The 19,497-nt window shown below is 43.6% G+C and overlaps 1 protein-coding gene and 1 pseudogene across 1 annotated transcript; one reads left to right on the forward strand and one right to left on the reverse strand.

Moving 5' to 3' along the window:
- Nucleotides 1-771: 771 nt before the first annotated feature.
- ZSWIM7 (zinc finger SWIM-type containing 7) lies at nucleotides 772-19,497 on the reverse strand. The gene is made up of 6 exons (XM_054709726.1): nucleotides 19,317-19,497; nucleotides 17,480-17,501; nucleotides 12,112-12,214; nucleotides 3,560-3,664; nucleotides 1,876-1,992; nucleotides 772-973 (listed from the first exon to the last, which is right to left on the reverse strand). The coding sequence occupies exons 1-5, from the start codon at nucleotides 19,405-19,407 to the stop codon at nucleotides 1,879-1,881; spliced, it is 435 nt and encodes a 144-aa protein (XP_054565701.1). The 5' UTR covers nucleotides 19,408-19,497; the 3' UTR covers nucleotides 772-973; nucleotides 1,876-1,878.
- Nucleotides 5,663-6,681, forward strand: LOC129147463 (glyceraldehyde-3-phosphate dehydrogenase-like; annotated as a pseudogene).

Raw genomic sequence — 19,497 nt, forward strand, 5'->3', positions numbered from 1 at the left:
AATATTTTTTAAACTTAGAGGCAATGGAAAAATAAAAGTTGGACATACTAAAAATGTATACTCATTTCTAGAAAGGAGACCAGGAAAATTAAAAGTACAATTCTTTGATCAAGAAACTACTATATGCCGAAACCGGTTTGGCTCAGTGGATAAAGCGTCGGCCTGCGGACTCAAGGGTCCCAGGTTCGATTCCGGTCAAGGGCATGTACCTTGGTTGCGGGCACATCCCCAGTAGGGGGTGTGCAAGAGGCAGCTGATCGATGTTTCTCTCTCATCGATGTTTCTAACTCTCTATCCCTCTCTCTTCCTCTCGGTAAAAAATCAATAAAATATATTTTTTTAAAAAAGAAACTACTATATTAATTTAGGGAAATGACACTCTTGTAAGTTCTTAAGTAGAACATCATCAGATAACATTTTGATAGCATTCCTTTCCATAGATAGCAAACAACCCTAGAAAAAGAAACTAGAGAAATGGGATCCTTCTTCTATCAGATTCCCTTTCCCCTTCCTACAGCTAGTAGTGAATTTTACTTCTCTACCAACTTCAAGCTTTGCCAACTTGCTGGATCTCATAGTGTGAAATTTTTACTAAGTAAAATTATACAATTGTGTATGTATATTGGGTGAAATAAAAATAAAGAAAAAGTAAAAAAAAAGTAAAGCAATCAAGCTAAGGGTGCTGCATTGGCTTGTCAGACAGAGCTGCATGTACCTTCTATTCTTTATCTTAAAGTTTGCTTAAAAATAGAAGCTCATACCCACTTGAAGTAGCAGGAAAATCTTCAGTTTATTTGCCACACCTCACTGTAACAACAGGCTCTGCCAACCACAGAACACTGCAACCTCGTGGCTTCTCACGCAGCATGCCTTCACTAGCCCCTCATGCTTTGGGGGCATCGGGTTGAGGTTTCCTACGCTGTAAAATCTTTTTCATCTGTTTGTTCACCGCTTCAGTTGCTTCTGCAATATCCTGTAAAGACCATGCAGGTTTATAAACCCTTACAGCAAATTCCTGTCCTTCAAGGATCCCACTTTGGCTGTGGACAGACAGCTGTATCTGTAAAGTACTAAAATCTGTCTCATTTCCATCCTCATAACTCGTCTGCACTCTCCTGGGGTCCAAACAGTCCCATTTCCTCCCTCCTAACACTATTCTTGGTCTCTCTTTTGCCTTTTCTTCTTCAGACTAGAAATCCATAGCAGTATCCTTAGCTTCCTTCAGGACATGAATTTTGGTCCCTTCATCTGGCTTGCTGTAGAGCTCAGAAATGCATATAGGACAAAACCAGTACTTCCGTTGGTCTAGATACTACCATTCTAACAATACAGCCCACTGAAGCTATTTTGGCACCAGCACCACAGGTACCTGAAGCTCCTGAAACCAGAACCCCAGTAAATCTTTTTGTACTTGCTGCTGGTTGGCCACATCTCTGTTCTGATCTTTCATTGCTGCAGAATAATTTTCTGAACCCAAGGTAAAGAATTAACACTTATTCATCTACATTTCATCCTACTCAGTTTTGTCTAGCATTTCAACCTCTTAAAAATTACTAGTACCTCAGTTACTTAAGAATCTAATTGTGGACAACACATGGAATAAGGCTTCATTTAAGTCTAAAATACTTGATTCCATCTAGGAAACTTTTTGCCATGCGGCTTAGAAACTGGTTCAGATTTTTCATGAGGAGACTTGTACAGGGCTTCAAACCATACACACATCCTGGGTTCCAACCATAGTGCCTCCTATACTCCAGAAGAAAAAAGGGACAGGAACAACTTTCTGGATCTATTCCACCTCTCTGCCCTATGAACCACAGGTTAAATGGACTTTTTGTTGGTACTCCTATTTTGAAAGATAATGATAGTCTGTACCTTTTATGCTTGTTGCTTCTTCATCAATAACATGTCCGTCAATTGCTTATCCGAGACACTTAGCTGCTGACAGGTCCCCATAACCTGACTAAGATAAACTGCTAAGAGATGCTTGCACTGGAATACAAAACACACAGACCGGTTAGAAACTGGGATGGCCAGGCTAACCGAGGCCTCTCACTACCATTACAGTTAGCAGGAAAGGAGTGGGGCACACAGACTATGGGCCTTTAACGCACTGCTTAAAAACTGCAGAGACAGCTGAGACAGATGTATTCTTTCTAGAAGTCAGAGGGCACAAAGGAAGCTTTACTTAGCCTGCTGTTGTGGGAAACAGGCTGGCACAGGTATATAACCACAACAGGCTCCTCATCTGAGTCCTAAGTCATATTTCTTTCTTCCTTACCTTCAGAAAGCTGTTAATAGCAATGAATAGCCTTCCTGAAGCAGTGTTATTAGGTGCTTCACATGATCTCATTTAAACCTGACAGCTACTTCCTGAGAACAGCTCTTGTCCCCATTTTAACCATGTGCTCAGAATCTAGTCTACTTCTTTAACCACTGTTACATTTCTGGGGGATGAGGTGGGGGCGGAGGGGTAAAGGTGGGCTGGCAGAACCCTCACATATACCAGACCGTACCCACCTCTGGAGAGATGATCTATGTTGGACCTTATATCACTGAACCCACAACGCAGCTTTAGATATTGAAGGGGCCCCGTTTAATCATGTCACTTTACAGGTGAAATAAGCCTATGGTACATCAGCTATGAATGTAACCTCTCATACAATGGGATACCCAATTTGCTACCGAGTTCCCAAGATGTTTAATGAAGTTAAGAGTGTAAAACAGCCCTAAACTGGTTTGGCTCAGTGGATAGAGTGTCAGCCTGTAGACTCAAGCGTCCCAGGTTCGATTCTGGTCAAGGGCATGTACCTTGCTTGCGGGCACATACCCAGTAGGGAACGTGCAGGAGGCAGCTGATCGATGTTTCTCATCGGTGTTTCCAACTCTCTATCCCTCCCCTTCCTCTCTGTAAAAAATCAATAAAATATATATTTTTAAAAAAGAGTATAAAACAAAGGGTAAGAATGGAATGGATGCTATAATTTTCTTCTTTGGCAAGACTTAAAACATAGCTACCTACTCTCAGATGAGTGAAGCTTTCTCCTTGGAGTAAAGAGTTGTATGTCTTTTCCTTGCTCGAGGCTCTGGACTCCTGTGAAACAGGCAAAGGCACCAATGTGCTCTCCTGCCTCAGGTGGAAGTCAAGATGGCTAGTGCCAGGCTGTTTTATGGGCAGTGGGAAGAAACACCTCATGGCTGGAGTTGGGGACAGGGAAAGTTGCCAACTTGGTTCCAGTTCGGTTCATACATTTACTGCGTTACCTAATTCCCCAGTGCCAACTTTTCAGTGCCAAGCATTCAGAACTATCTTGTCCTCCCCAACGCTTCGTCCATGATCCTTTCAGTAAAAAATTGGGGTTGATGTATTTCTAAAAATGACACAGCATTTTGGGAGGTTAAACCCAAGAGAGATGACTAATTGAAGTCAAAGATAATAAACAAGTTGTTTCAACATGTAGTAAAATTCCCACGTTGTACAACTTTTAAGCCATGAAGTAAGGGCTACCAGTTTCTTTCCTAATTCAGTGGCAGTGGGAAGAGACTGCGCCATCCTCACCAGTAGGCTGTCACTCTTCCGGAGCACGGAGAAGGCAAATGCAGGACATGAGCAGTAATGACAAGAAGCCAAACATGTGTATGTTTTACCAGAACTTCCAAGTACCTAGAAAGAGGACAGATGGGATCAAACTTCAAAAGGTGTGCTGGAAACTGCTTCCTCCCTTGACTTTATTTGATGACTCAGAGTTACTCTGCAAATTGCACTGGAAGAACTGCAGTTTTGCAAAAAAGAAGCGGAATCTCAATTTCCCTGTGTGCAGAGCTCTCCCCTTGAGGACTGTAGGCAATGAAAGTGAGGAGTTGTAGGCTAGTCGAACCGTCCACACAAAACCACTTTTTCCCTCTGTGTAGCGATTCAGAGGGCCAACTCCAGGGGATGACTACAAAGGGGGGGGGGGGGGGCGCTCCTTCATCTACCTTTTATTGTGGTGTTTCTTACTTAACCTATGGTGTTTCACAGCAGGTTTGCGAATTTCTAAAGCTTCTACCACAACCTTAAGAGAGTATGATAAGCCCTGGCTGTTGTGGCTCTGTAGATTGAGCATCGGCCTGCAGTCTAAAGGGTCCCAGTTTCGATTCCAGTCAAGGGCACATGCCCGGGTTGCAGGCTCAATCCCTAGTAGGGGGCGTGCAGGAGGCAGCTGATCTATGATGCTCGCTCACCTGATTTCTCTCTCTCTCTCTCCTTCTGCCTTCCTCTCTGAAATCAATAAAAAATATATTTTAAAAAAGAGAGTATGATAATTATTGGGTCTCCAAAGTATTACCAATGAATAAAACATTAGATTTCTTCAGCCTTAGTTATCACCTGTTACCTCTTCTCCCTAGATATAAAGTTCAACATAAACCCCTGGAATTCCACATTGACTTGACTGGTCCACTATCAGAATACTCTGGATTATGCTGAATAAAAGCAGTGAGGCAAAAAGATTTCAGAAAGAAGTGGGAAGAGGCTTTTGAAAAACATCTGAGAACAGAGAAAATAAAGAACTTTGCAAAAGGGATGACGAGGCTGCTCAGGATGGAGGTCTCTGAAAGAGGCAAGCCCAGACCATCTAGCACAGTGGTTCTCAATGCCGCGACCCTTTAATACAGTTCCTCATGTTGCAGTGATGTAATGAATTGTAATGTAAATATCTGTGTTTTCTGATGGTCTTAGGCTCTACAGCAGCAGTTCTCAACCTGTGGGTCGTGACCCACAGGTTGAAAACCGCTAGCAGGGTTGCCTAAAACCATCGGAAAACACAGATATTTACATTACGGTTCATTAACAGTAGCAAAATTAGTTATGAAGTAGCAACGAAAATAATTTTATGGTTGGGGGTCACCACAACATGAGGAACTGTATTAAAGGGTCACGGCATTAGGAAGGTTGAGAACAACTGATCTAGCAGGATGGACGGGAAGCACAGAATGTGAGGGGTGGGAAGAGGCCCTGTCCAAAACAAACAGCCTTGCTGGCAATCGAGAGACCAAAAGGGAAAATATGATACATCTGTGACCAACTTACTGGAGAAGTCACTTGTTTAATTGAGTCTATCACAAACAGCCCAAAACAAAACCGTGGAGAGCTTCACCCCTACAGTGAATTTCCAAACTGGAACTGTAAAATCAGTATCCAAGGGAAGTAGAAACATCCTGAGGGTTATTTCACCATGAAGTGCCACTTAGGAATCTGCCACAGGGCTTTAAAATTAGCTTTAGGCTCAAGATAGCAATCTAAATGAAAAGGCCAGGACTTTTTTATTTTGAAAAAGAATGCCAGCCTTCCTAGGATTCTTTCTTCTTTCTCCCCCACAAAAAATGACACAACAGGTAAGGCTTCAGCCAAAGAACAGCAGTGTTCAGGGGCTGTGCTCTGTCTAGTGATTCAGTGTGGCCATGTCACTGCAGTTTTCTGAGCAAATCAGCAGAATTCCTTAGGGATTGCTAGATTGGCCAGAAATGGCCAATGACTGGATAAGAAGATACCTACTATGCACATTAAAGATTTCAGCCTCAGTGACAACTTAGGTATCAAAAAAATCACACGGCTCTCTGCTCCTCCTGTTCGTCAGACAGCCTCTCCTCCTGCGCTGTGCCAGCCACAACCCTGAGACACGATGGTAAAGGTTGGAGAGAATGGATTTGGCCGCATTGGGCGCCTGGTCACCAGGGCTGCTTTTAACTCTGGCAAAGTGGATATTGTCGCCATCAATGACCCCTTCATTGACCTCAATTACATGGTCTACATTTCCAGTATGACTCTACTCATGGCAAGTTCAAAGGCACCGTCAAGGCTGAGAACGGGAAGCTTGTCATCAATGGAAAGTCCATCTCCATCTTCCAGGAGCGAGATCCCGCCAACATCAAATGGGGTGATGCTGGTGCTGAGTATGCTGTGGAGTCCACCGGTGTCTTCACTACCATGGAGAAGGCCGGGCTCACTTGAAGGGCGGAGCCAAGAGGGTCATCATCTCTGCCCCTTCTGCGGATGCCCCCATGTTTGTGATGGGTGTGAACCATGACAAGTATGACAACTCCCTCAAGATTGTCAGCAATGCCTCCTGCACCACCAACTGCTTGGCCCCCCTGGCCAAGGTCATCCATGACAACTTAGGCATCGTGGAGGGACTCATGACCACAGTCCATGCCGTCACTGCCACCCAGAAGACTGTGGATGGCCCCTCTGGGAAGCTCTGGCGTGATGGCCGAGGGGCTGCCCAGAACATCATCCCTGCTTCTGCTGGTGCTGCCAAGGCTGTGGGCAAGGCCATCCCTGAGCTGAATGGGAAGCTCACTGGCATGGCCTTCCATGTCCCCACCCCAACGTGTTGGTTGTGGATCTGACCTGCCGCCTGGAGAAAGCTGCCAAATACGACGATATCAAGAAGGTGGTGAAGCAGGCATCAGAGGGCCCCCTCAAGGGCATCCTGGGCTATACTGAGGACCAGGCTGTCTCCTGCGACTTTAACAGTGACACCCACTTCTCCACCTTTGATGCTGGGGCTGGCATTGCCTTCAGTGACCACTTTGTCAAGCTCGTTTCCTGGTCTGACAATGAATTTGGCTACAGCAACAGGGTGGTGGACCTCATGGTCCACATGGCCTCCAAGGAGTAAGAGCCTCCTGGACCACCAGCCCCAGTGAGAGGAAGAAAGGCCCTCCGCTGCTGGGGAGTCCCTGCCCAGATTGATCCCCGACACACTGAGAATCTCCTGACCACCGTTTCCATCCCCGACCCCTGAAGAAGGGGAGGGGCATAGGGAGCCCTACTTTGTCGTGTACCATCAATCAAGTTCACTGTATCCAGCAAAAAAAAAAAAAAAAAAAAAATCACATCCTTTCTCGTGAGGCACTGAGATGTTTTTAACGTATCACCTACATCACTGAGTATCAGTGGAGGAATTTCCCTAGTGTGTCTTGGAAAACTTAATATATTTATCTATTTCAGAGAGGAAGGGAGAGGGAGATAGAAACATCAATGATGAGAATCATTGATTGGCTGCCTCATGCACGCCCCCCACTCAGGATCGAGCCCACAACCTGGGCATGTGCCCTTGACTGGAATCGAACGCAGGACCCTTCAGTCCCCAGGCCGATGCTCTATCCACTGAGCACACCAGCTGGGGCTGTCTTGGAAAACTTAAGGGAGAGCATTAAAGTAGACTCTTTTCCCGAAAGAAAACCCACCAACACCCAGCAGCGACATGATAATTCTTGGGTCTCCAAAGTATTACCAATGACTAAAACATTAGATCTCTTCAGCCTTAGTTATCACCCGTTACCTCTTCTCTCTAGATATAAAGTTCAGCATAAGCCCCTGGAATTCCACATTGACTTGACTGGTCCACTATCAGAATACTGTGGATTATGCTGAATAAATAAATGCCTCGTGATTTACAGAGGGGAAGAAATTCTAGTTTCCCTTGTCTGATCCTTTCAAAGACTGGCTAAGACTAAAAATACAATGTTAACCACCTGAGGCAGTAAATACCATAAAGAGACAGCAAATTATGAATTTTCTCCTTCCTTATCTAGCAGTGAACAACTAATGAACCCAATATTCAGGCAAAAATCTGAGTTAGAAATGTTTGGAACTGGAGATTGACTTTAGGGATCATCTACTTCCTTTTACCCTTCAATAGAAGCATGACTTCTTATGGGAACTGCTCCCAGCTCTCCCACTCATAGTCTGGAATTGACCCTGAGAAGGAGAGAGCTTTTAAAAGAAGAAACATGCAGAAGAGGACACTCAGACCCATGGCCGGACGTGCAGGAATGGCCCTTGGAGGAAGTCCGCTGTGGCTTCAGGGAGGTTCTAAGGAGGTGACCCACCTTAGAGGGCCATCACTCAGAGGCTCCAAGCCTCTTAGGATCCACCACAGCAGTAAACTGTGTATTTATTGTTCTCCGTGTTTGGGGCCTCTCTCTGAAAGAGGATTATACATTCCTGCCCTATTAAGTACAGCCTGGCTATGTGACCTGCTTTAGCCAGTAAACTGAGTAGTCAAGCAGAAACGTAAAAATTGATGCATCCCATGTCCTCTTTTTCTCTGCTGTGAGGCCCAGTGGTCTACATAGGGAGGGATTCTCCACCAACTGGGACCCTGGAGGAAAATATTTTAGAGCAGAGCTGCACCGACTTTTAATGGACCTGGAGCATGAATGACATATAAAACTGTAAGTCATTGTTACCACAGCATAACTTAGCCTTTCCTGACATGCACCCCCCTTCCTAGGTGAACCAAGAATGTTTATAAAAAAAACAACTCAAATGACCAGAACTTAATGGCGACTTTAGCATAATTACAATTACACCTGGAGGACAGGAAGAATATTAGAAGTTGAACTATGGGAAAATAACTAGCAGGTATCAAGGCAATGTCTGATTCAACTTTTATCATTTCAGTAAGCCAAATTCTTACTATATTACAATGCAATGAAACCATTAAGGTTAACTTGAGGGGGTATATAAGATTCAAATCTATGTTAGCATTACTAGGCACACAATAGTTCAGTCCATAAAGAGGGATAAGGCAGAAAATGCAAGTAATTGAGTTAAATTCATATGGTAATAAACACAAATGTCAATATAGCCTTTGTCAAGAGCAAATTTTGACGAGGGAGGAGTGGAGGTGAGTGTGAAGCATAGCAATCCCTCCTTTGGAAAACTGCTGTTTAAAACTGCTGTTTGAACTACTGTTATTCTTAGACAGTCTCTTATTCTGAAGGTCAACTCTGTTATTTTTAGACTGTAAAATAACTTTGTTTTTTGCTTGAATAGAAAAGATAAACTTGTCTGACCTTGCAAGCTAGCCATCTAACTGATATGCTGATATTGATGTCAGGTGCCTGTATAGATATGATACTTGAAGGTTACAGTTGTTTGTTAGATATGATATGTACTCAAGGTTACAAATTGTCTGTAAAAATAACTTACACAAGGACCCAAAAAAGATATAAGAAGAGAATGCTTCCTCCTTTGGGTGTTCAGAATTTGACAGAGGTAATCTGCTCTGAACCTGTGAGCAATAAACGACTCCTAATTAATTGGCTTGTTAAGGCGTCTGGTATCTAGCTCACTGATTTGCAATACAACAAGTGAAATCAGTAAAATGGGAAAAACGAGGCTGGGAAAAGGAAAATTGGATTCACTTTGTTCCATTTAAAGATAATGAAGTGTAAAAATGAATGTTGTGAACAAAGACCGAGCTTTCAAATGTTAACCCCATTTATTCTTTGCAAGTCCAACTTATTAATAAAAGGTTGAGTGAAGAGAGGCAAAGAGGTAGTTTTGTTTAGGGGCATGGTTCTTTAATTATTTCTTTGTGCTTTGAAATCAAATGAGTGTTGTCTTTTCTACTTTCAGACTCCTTACATAGCATTGCTATTTCATTCACTTTCTTTCGTGGTAGAAGGAAGCCTGCTTTTTAGTAAATATATAAGAAGTAGCAAGCTGAGACTCAGAGCCCCCTACACTGAACACATCTTAGCAGTTATTCATCTGGAGCTCTGCTCGGAGAAGGAGTGCTGGCTGGGGGACCTGTACTTGGTTAATTCATCATATTACTTGGAAAGGTCCTTATTATTTTACACAGCAGTGTGGTCACCTAGCAGCAGGTCATTAGCATTTTAGTCTTCTTTTCCTCACAACAACAACAACAACAACAAATAAAAAACAATAAACCCCAAAAAACAAAAATAAGAAAAAAAAAGAAAATATCTTCTCAGTTACAAACATTATTTAATAGCTCTGATTATTAATCTATAAATTCACTAGGAGAAAATTCTAATGGGAAGCCTCTTTTAAGTAAACACAATCCAAAAGTTTTAACCACAACATTCAACACTAATTACCCCATTTTCCTTAAGGAAGAAATGTATGAAGATTTTGCCAGATCGGCTATGTTATACTACTGTGTTGAATGGCAAGTTAATTCACTAAGTAAAGGCACCTATTGGCCCAGCAGGTCATTCACTCACTCAGAATTAACTGACATAGTCTCAGCTCTGAGAAGTTAATTACAAATTAACCAGAATCCAAACACTGATATATTCCCCCATTCCTGGTCTTCAGTAGGGCCTGAAATCCTCCTATATAATAAAACCCTAATATGCAAATTAACTGACCAAGGGAACGATTGGTTACTATGATGCATGCTGACCACCAGGGGGCAGATGCTCAACACAGGAGCTGCCTCCCAACCAGGGCAGCTCCTGTGTTGAGCATCTGCCCCCTGAGAGGGAAGTGATCGGTGGTGGCAATCGGGGGGTGCCAGGCCGCCAGCCAAGGTGGGTGCCAGCGGCCCCCCCCCCTGCCCGCCCCGATTGCCCCACCTTCCAGTTGCCCCACAGATAGGCCCTGATCACTGGCCAGGCCTAGGGACCCTACCCTATATACAGGCAGTCCTTGGGTTACGTCGGAGATCCATTCCTATGGTGTGATGTAACTTGATTTTCACCGTAAGTTGGAACCCACCTACATAAGCACCTACGTCACTCACATGGAGCACATATACAGCAGTAATGAAGTGAAAACAGTAAAAAAAATTTAAAAGAAAGATAATTCCTGACCTTTACTTGTGGTAAATAAATAATAAAAAACATAAAGCACATATGTACATATGTCGAAATGACGGAACTTTTTTTTTTTTATAAATACTGTAAATGGGAGATGGCAATGTAACCACGAAACGACGGAAGTCGAGTCTGATGTAACCTGATGACTGCCTGTATTGGGAACAATCTCTTAGATTTAAAAATTAAAACCTGGCAAGGCTACTCTAACACTGAAAAAACAGAATGATGTAGTGATGACATGCATGGACTCTGGCTTGCACATTTTGTGGTCAGCCCTGATTCTGACACTTATAACTGTGTGATAAAGCCAATTACTTAACTTCTCTCTGCTTCAGTTTTTCCACCCATAAGATGAGGAAAATGGTACTATTGCCTCAGAAGGATCATGTTATGTACTACTTTTTATAATCAGGGCAAAAAAATGTAGCTGCCCATACAGCAGCAAGATGCCTTTCACCTGTATGAAAAGTATGGTCACTGGTGCATGCAGCATCCCGGATTGCGAGAGGGATGTCCAACTGCTGGTTTAGGCCAGATTGGGCCTAAACCAGCAGGCGGACATCCCCTGAGGGCACAGGCTGGGCTGACGGGACCCCCTTCCTCCCCCGCTCCATGCACAAATTTCATGCACCAGGCCTCTAGTTCATTTATAAGAACTGACAGCTTCTTTTAATGCCTTCCAAGCCAGACACAAAATTTTGGAGATCACTGCCAATATTTTTATTTCACTCAATATCCATTTCCCTCAATACCAGCTGCACTTACTAGTACCATTGTCTCATACAGCTAACCTGGCAGGTTGGGGGTTGGTTGGGGTCTGGCTCACCCTTTATATGAAAACAGGCAGTGTGGGATAGCAGTTAGAAATCCCAGCTGCAAGCCATGGCTATTAGTTTTATTTTCTGCATCTCAGTTTCCTGAAAAAATACAGGGTTTTTGATGAGAATTATCAACAACATGTGAAAGCAACTCAGAGCCTGATAAGAGGCCGTTACTTTAGAAATCTACCTGTGTTAAACTCTAGAGGCAAAACTAAAGTCCAAGTAGACTGTCTGCATTTAGCGCAGTTTGACCTTTAATAAACATTTCCTGACACCACTTTTAAAAGATCATTTCTGATGAATTTGAGCATGTGGAAGGACTTCAAAATGCATTTGGGATCTTGCTTATAAGCAAGAGATTATGAACAAAGTGAAGATGTTAATACATTTGAGGGGGAAAAGCAGAAGTCAAGTATACTCCATTAGATCTGAGAGGAGTCCCTCCACATCATTGCTGGGTCTATACATTGCTATTACGTAGGGTTAATAGGTCATATTTATCTTACTTTAATGACTAAAACACTAATTTTACGTACTAAGTTTGGTCAAATGCTTTTCAACAGTGTAGGAAATACCTAAACCTGGTCACCAGCTTCCATAGAGATTCCTGAAAACATTTTGTCCTAAGGGGTTTCTGGTGAGATAACCCCCACCTCTAGATTTCTACCTGGTAAACATGCCTCCCACTGGGCGATGAGATTAAAGTGACGGACTGTCGATCAACTAGGTCCAAGGCCTGGAGGGCTGATGAGCCAAAGACAAACTTCAGCCTGGGAAATAGAAAGGTTTCAGGTTAGACTGTGACTCTAAAACTTACCTCAGTAATTTGCCCAAAGGATCACTTGCAGCATTCAAAAAAATTTAATTCATTTTAGCTTAGAAAAAAAGATAATATAGCAAAATCCATGTAATCAATCCCCCAGAATAAATGTTAACATGTTATTTACAAAGGAAGAAGCCCTCTTTAGGCCTCATAGTGCTTCCTATTCTCCTTCCCAACTTCCCTTCATTCCTGAGACAACCATAAGCTTTTGTTGGTTTCTTTCCTATTAATGTTTTTATGTTTTATTATATACAGTATGTGTGTATGTATCTTTATATATACACAAACAAACATGGTATATGTGGTACCGTTTTATAAGTTAAAACAAAAGGTACATTGTTGGCTTTTTGGAAACTTTTTTCCTACTCAACATGCTTTTGAAAATGTTGCAAGCTGCCCTGGCCAGTGTCGCTCAATGGTTAGAAGGTTGGCCCACACACCGAAAGGTCTCAGGTCCGATTCCTGTTCAATGGCATGTAGCTGGGTTTCAGGTTCTATCCCTGGCTCTGGGTTGCAGCATGTGCCAGAGGCAACCAACTGATGTGTATCTCTCACATCGATGTTGTTTTTCTCTCTTTGTCCCTCTCCCCGCTCCCTTACACTCTATCTGAAAATCAGTGGAAAAAATATCTTCGGGTGAGGATTAACAAACAACAAAAAAAGAAGAAAAATTTTAAATTTTAATTACCTTTTGAATAATATTCCATTATACATACATATAAAAGTAACATGTAAATACTTTTATTTTACAAGCATCCTATCAATGGACATTCTGATTACTTCCATTTTAGACTATTATAAATAATACTCAATTTTCCCTGTGCCTGTCCCTTAGTGCACATAAACGAGAATTTTTCCTGAGTATATAAGTAAAAGCAAATTGCTAGGTCTTAGGATATACGCATTTTTCAATTTTAATAGGTGTTGCCAATAGCTTTCCACAGTGGAAATAGCACCTCCACCAGTCCTTGTATGAGAATTCTATTTTCTCCACATTCTCACCAACCCCATATTATAATTTTTCATGTTTGACCATCAGATAGGTGTTAAATTTGTACTTTTTCATTAGTAATAAAAGCCATTCAGCTGTTAATGACATATCAGAAAAAATCATGTGGGAAAATTATTATATTAGGTGAGAAAGGTTAGACACAAAATTGTATATTTAGAAACTCTCAATTGTGTTTTTTCTTTAAAAAACTACAATTATCTCAAAATAAACGTTTTTTTTTTAAACCAGAAGGCAATAAATCAAAATGTAATAGTGATTATCATTGGGTGGTATGATTGGTGTTGCTTTTTATGTTTTACTAGTGGCCTGGTGCATGAAATTCGTGCACATTAAAAGGGGATTAATTAGAGGAAATAATTTAATATTGCTATTTGCCCTTTATAACAGAAGTGTCAGAGATGAAAGAAAATTAGTAAAATGTATATGAAAACCTTCCTCCTGTCAGAGTCTGGGGCGCAACCATGGGACCCAGAGTCAAGTCCCCGCCCACCCACATGCGCCTCAAAATCGCATGAGACCCAGACCCGGCTGGCCCCACCCCCATTGGGCTAGTTCCAGACCTGGCCAGTCCTACCCTTGTCAAGCCCCACCAGGCAGGGGATGTAGCCTCAGGCCCCTGGCCCGGCGCCAGGAGGGGGGCGTGGCCTGAGGTCCCCCAGCCCAGACCCAGGCAGGGGGCATGCCTTGAGGTCCCCGTCAAACCCTGCCAGGGGGGACATAACCTGAGGTCCCCCGTCAAGCCCCGCCAGGCAGTGGGGGCGCAGCCTCAGGTCCCCCAGCCTGGCACTGGGAGGGGGGCACAGCCTCAGGTCCCCTGTCAAGCCCCACTGGCAGGGGGGTGCAGCCTCAGGTCCCCCGTCAAGCCCCGCCGGGCAGGGGGGTGCAGCCTCAGGTCCCCCGTCAAGCCCCGCTGGGCAGGGGCGCAGCCTGAGTTCCCCCGACCCAGCACTGGGGGTGCACCTTGAGGTTCCCTGTCAAGCCCCACTGGGTGGGGGGCATGGCCTGAGGTCCCGTCAAGCCCCACCAGGCAGCGGGGGCGCAGCCTCAGGTCCCCTGGCCCAGTGCTGGGGCGGGGGGGTGCGGCCTGAGGTCCCCCAGCCTGGTGCCAGGGTGGGGGGGCGTGGCCTAAAGTCTCCTGTCAAGCCCCACTAGGTGGGGGGCATGCCTGAGGCCCCCAGCCTGATGCCAGGGCGGGGGCGTGCAGCCTGAGGTCCCCTGTCAAGCCCTGCTGGGTGGGGGATGCGGACTGAGGTCCTCTATCAAGCCCTATGGGGGGGGGGCATAGCCTCAGGTCCCTGCTGATTGCTTGTTAAGGCTCCTTATGTGAACTTGGCTTCAGCTTTGGGGACAGCCATCTTTGTGATGGAGTGATGGTCAATTAGCATATTCCCTCTTTATTAGGTAGGATTTTCCAAGAACATTTTTTTAAATGAGTATGGATTACTTTTATAAACAGGAAAATAAAATGGTTGGGTTGAACTAAACCTGAAAAATTAATGTTTTATTTATTTATTTAAAAATATATTTTTTTCTTATTGATTTCAGAGAGGGAGAGGGAGAGATAGAAATCTCACTGATGAGCTCCAGCTGGTTTTGCCCAGTGGCTAGAGCGTCAGTCTGTGGACTGAAGGATCCCAGGTTCGATTCTGGTCAAGGGCAATGCCTGGGTTGCTTGATCTCCAGGGTGGAGGGGTGCGTGCAGGAGGCAGCTGATCAATAATTCTCTCTCATCATTGATATTTCTATCTCCTTCTCCCTCTCCCTTCCTCTCTGAAATCAACAAAAATATATTTTAAAAAATATCAATGATGAGACTCATTAACTGGCTGCCTCCTGCACACCCCATACTGGGGACCGAGTCCGCAACCTGGGCATGTGCCCTGACTGGGAATCGAACCGTGACCTCCTGGTTCATAGGTCGACACTCAACCACTGAGCCATGCTGGCTGGGCTAAAAAGTTAATGTTTTGAAGAATCCATATGCATTGACACAGAATAAGAACATAGAACTACTAAGACTTTAAAATTAAAATGTTTTACCTCTTAATTTTCCGACAAACTAGTCTCCTTATTAAAAAAAACTACCCGACTTTTTAACCCAGGAAAATCTTCTATATGCCCAGTCGTCTTATACGCCAGAAAATATGGTACTGGAATGGGAATAGTTTTTCAAATTCCTACATTAAACACATAGAGATTATCTATGGACAAAGGAAAAAATTTGGTGATAACTTTATCAGAGGTAATCACAGTTTACTTTAAAAATGGATCTAATAAAAATTTTAACCTGCCATGTTCACCTTGCAACATATTATGAACATCTCTTTCTTTAAAAAAAATCTTTATTGATTTCAGAGAGGAAGGGAGAGGGAGAGAGAGATGGAAACATCAATGATGAGAATAATTGATCAGCTGCCTCCTGCATGTCTCCCCCTGGGGATTGAGCCCGAAACCCAGGCATGTGCCCCCAACCAGAATCAAACCCGGGACCCCTCAGTCCGCAGGCCGATGCTCTTTCCACTGAGCCAAAGCAGCTAGGGCTTGTGAATATCTCTTGAAAGCAATATTTTTCTTTATCACTTTTAACAGTTACAAAGAATTCCACTGTAAAGATGAATTACTTTTATTTTTCCCAAACTGTATTTATGGATAATTAGTATATTAAATCTAATCTGAAGTAGATTATTTCCAGGTTTGTTTGGTGGTTTTTTTTTTATACCTTTTTTTCTTGCTTTCATAAACAATATGGAGGAATATGTTCATTGCAAAATCTTTATGAACATCCATGATTACTTCCTTGGATACATTCTTGTAAGTGAAATTCTGTATCAAAGAATATGTATGTTTTAAAGCTCCTCTTGCCTGTTGCTAGATTACCTTTCAATTTACACTCCTATTGGCAGGGTATCAGTTTATCTTTTTCTCCGTGTTCTTGCCAACATCTGGAACATTCTTACCAACCTTTTTTCTGTGGCAGTCAGTTTTATAGATGGAAAGTTATCCAATTATTTTAGTTTATATTTTTATGACCACTAGAAAAATTTACCTTTTCCCCCCAAAGTTTTTGGTAAATTGCATTCTTTGAGTATTTGCCTATTTTCTTTGTTTTAAAAGTAGTAATTTTTTCTAAAAATGTATTAGAAAAAACATATGGAGATTTTCTATGGATAATTGTGTCAAATCATGAGTTCTTTAAAATATAATCTTTATACAAACAATTTAAGAAACAAACAAAAATTTAAAGCCCTTCTCTAAATTCTATCTCCTTCATTCACCCTAAGACAGTAGGTTGGCAAACTCATTAGTCAACAGAGCCAAATATCAACAGTACTACGATTGAAATTTGAGAGCCGAAAACCGACTTCTGCGCATGGGCCACGAAGTTTCAATCGCACTGTACGTGTGCGCCCGCACGTGGTATTTTGTGGAAGAGCCACACTTAAGGGGCCAAAGAGCCACATGTGGCTCTCGAGCCGCAGTTTGCCGACCACTGCCCTAAGATAATTACTATTATATTGTGGACTTTCAGTTTAAAGATTTTTTTATTGTTTTCTTTAGAGAGAGAGGTAGGGAGAAACAGGAGAGGGGAAAGAGAGAGAGAGAGACAGAGAGAGAGAGAGACATCAATGAGAGAGAAACATTGATCGGCTGCCTCCTGCATGCCCCCTACTGGAGATCAAGCAGGAAACCCAGGCATGTGCCCTGACCAGTAATCAAACCAGCGACCTTTCTGTGCATGGGGCAATGCCCAATCAAGTGAGCCACACTGGCCAGGGCTCTTGTGGACTTTTAAGCGTAAGTGCACATATGCAATTAAATATTTATTTTTAGGTAGCCTTCACTTTTTTTGTTGCTATTGAGAGTCTATATTTTTGAACTTCACTTTTTTTCTTGGTTTTAAAAAAGTAGTTCTATCATCTACATATAATGATATTGTCTTTGCTTGCAGAAAGGTATTCTAATTTCTTGTAACAGCTACACTTCTAAACAATCATAAACAAAGTGTTATACAGGACAATGTGGGAATGCCTTGTACAATCAAATATGGTTTTGGCTATTCACTTGAAATAGGTTTTTAATAATCATGTCAAAAAATATTGTTCCTAGTTTGTTTTTTAGATTTAAAAAAAGAGAAAGGATTTGGCTTTTAAAATACATTAATGACTAATACCCCCCACACATAATAAGAGATATACTTACAATAATAGATGCTCATCAGGAACTGTAAAACAGGGATGGAAAAAAAAGTTAATCATATTAAACCAGTGACCACAAACATAAAATTGAGCTTATGTATCTAATTTTACTCCGTCCCAATATTCCACTAAATAAGACTTTTTGAAAAGCATAAACTAAAAAAATAAAAATAAAAAATGCATAAACTCTCTAGGATAATGACAGGGAGAAACCATATCTAAGAAAGAAAAAGAACTTTTTCAGTTATGTAAAACCTCAAAAAGTGCATCTCGTGTATTTTTCCTTCAGGAAGTTGCTCCAGTATGGGTTCTATACTAGTAAAATGAAGTAGCAGAGGAAGAAAACGAAAACTGTAGGAACATAAGGTTCACCATCAGCAATGGGAACTCCCGGGGAAATAATGCCGAAGGGAGCTCCGGAGAGGCAGCTGGGAGAGCAGCCAGTCTGTATGGGGGAGTCAGGAGGCTTTAGGACAGGCTTCCACAGGAAAGTGAAACTGATAAAACACCTCATTCGTCTGAACACCTGGAGTACAGGTTTAGAACACTGATGATGAGCTTGAGTTTTCTATGAGGGATAAACATACACAAAATTAAAGAAGCAAATGTACACACAACAGCTGTAACTCCAGGAAAATGAGAAGTTACACAGGAAAGGAAAATAATCATAGCTTCCTACATGCTCAGCTGCGACTAGGTTTCACATCACACTAATGCTCTAAGAAATATCACCACTGACAGGGGGTGGTGAGGGAGAGGATGACTGTCAGCGCAGATTGTTAAACACCAGAAAACAGTTCTGCTGAAAATGACCAGCCTCCACGGCGGGCGCGGCCACCTGGCCGAGCGGAGGTCAGGCGCGGCCTGCAAACCGGTCTCGGCGCAGCGGCAACGCCCTCGGACAGGGCGCACTTCCGGCGACCACCGAGCTGACACCAGGCTGACTTTTTACCTATCCTTTTTGGGATTGGAAGGTGTTTGAATTCCTGGCTGGCCTAATCTTTAAGCTTATATATTGCGTTAGTTTTAACTGAAATGAGAAAAAAGATTGGCTTGCTCTTCTCAGTTCTTTAAAAGCAGTAACTCAAGGTAAACCTTTTAAAAGTGCAGGGCTTTGCCGAAACCGGTTTGGCTCAGTGGATAAAGCGTCGGCCTGCGGACTCAAGGGTCCCAGGTTCGATTCCGGTCAAGGGCATGTACCTTGGTTGCAGGCACATCCCCAGTAGGGGGTGTGCAGGAGGCAGCTGATTGATGTTTCTCTCTCATCGATGTTTCTAGCTCTCTGTCCCTCTCTCTTCCTCTCTGTAAAAAATCAATAAGATATATTTAAAAAACAAACAAATAAAAGTGCAGTGCAGGGCTTTTAACACAAAAGCCGGCCCGGTGAATAAGCAGAGGCAGCTGTGAGGCCTAATCTGCTGTTTCTGCAATGGCCATGTTCACCTCGGTGGAGTAGCTCCCATCAGGCGGTGCACTGGTTCCGAATGGAAGCCGAGCCTCCGGGCGGCTTCGGGACCGTGGGCAGAGCGCCCCCTGCTGGTCCGCGGGAAAAAGGTACTTGCACAATATTCAGGTTTACTCCAGGCACTGCCTCTGCACTTGGGTTTTGTGGCCCTGAAATACTTATTTACTGAATAAAGTATATGAAAGGGTTAAAGTTAACAGACCTTGAGAAAAAGGAGTGCCGGCACGTTTAATAACTTAAGCTTTTACCTTCCTCTAGGCCTGCGGGCTCGGGAGCCCACCCGCCCCGCCTCCCCTGCTCCCGTTCCCGGCGGTGCCAGGCCCACGGCCCGCCCCGCAGACGCCCACCCGCTGGCGCCCGCGCCCTCGGCCCGCACCGCGCGCGCTCTCCCGCACCGCCGTGGCCATCTCGCTCAGGAGCTCCTCCACCACGGCCGGCAGCGTGACCGCCGGCGAGGCCTCAGCCATGGGCCTGCGGGCGCGGCCTCCTCTGCAGGCCGGCGGAGCCTCGCGAGGGCGGGTCTGCGGAGGGAGCCCAGCTCCGGGCGCGGGCGGGGC

The sequence above is a fragment of the Eptesicus fuscus genome, chromosome 20, assembly GCF_027574615.1.
Source record: "Eptesicus fuscus isolate TK198812 chromosome 20, DD_ASM_mEF_20220401, whole genome shotgun sequence".
In the NCBI taxonomy this organism is placed as follows: Eukaryota; Metazoa; Chordata; class Mammalia; order Chiroptera; family Vespertilionidae; genus Eptesicus; species Eptesicus fuscus.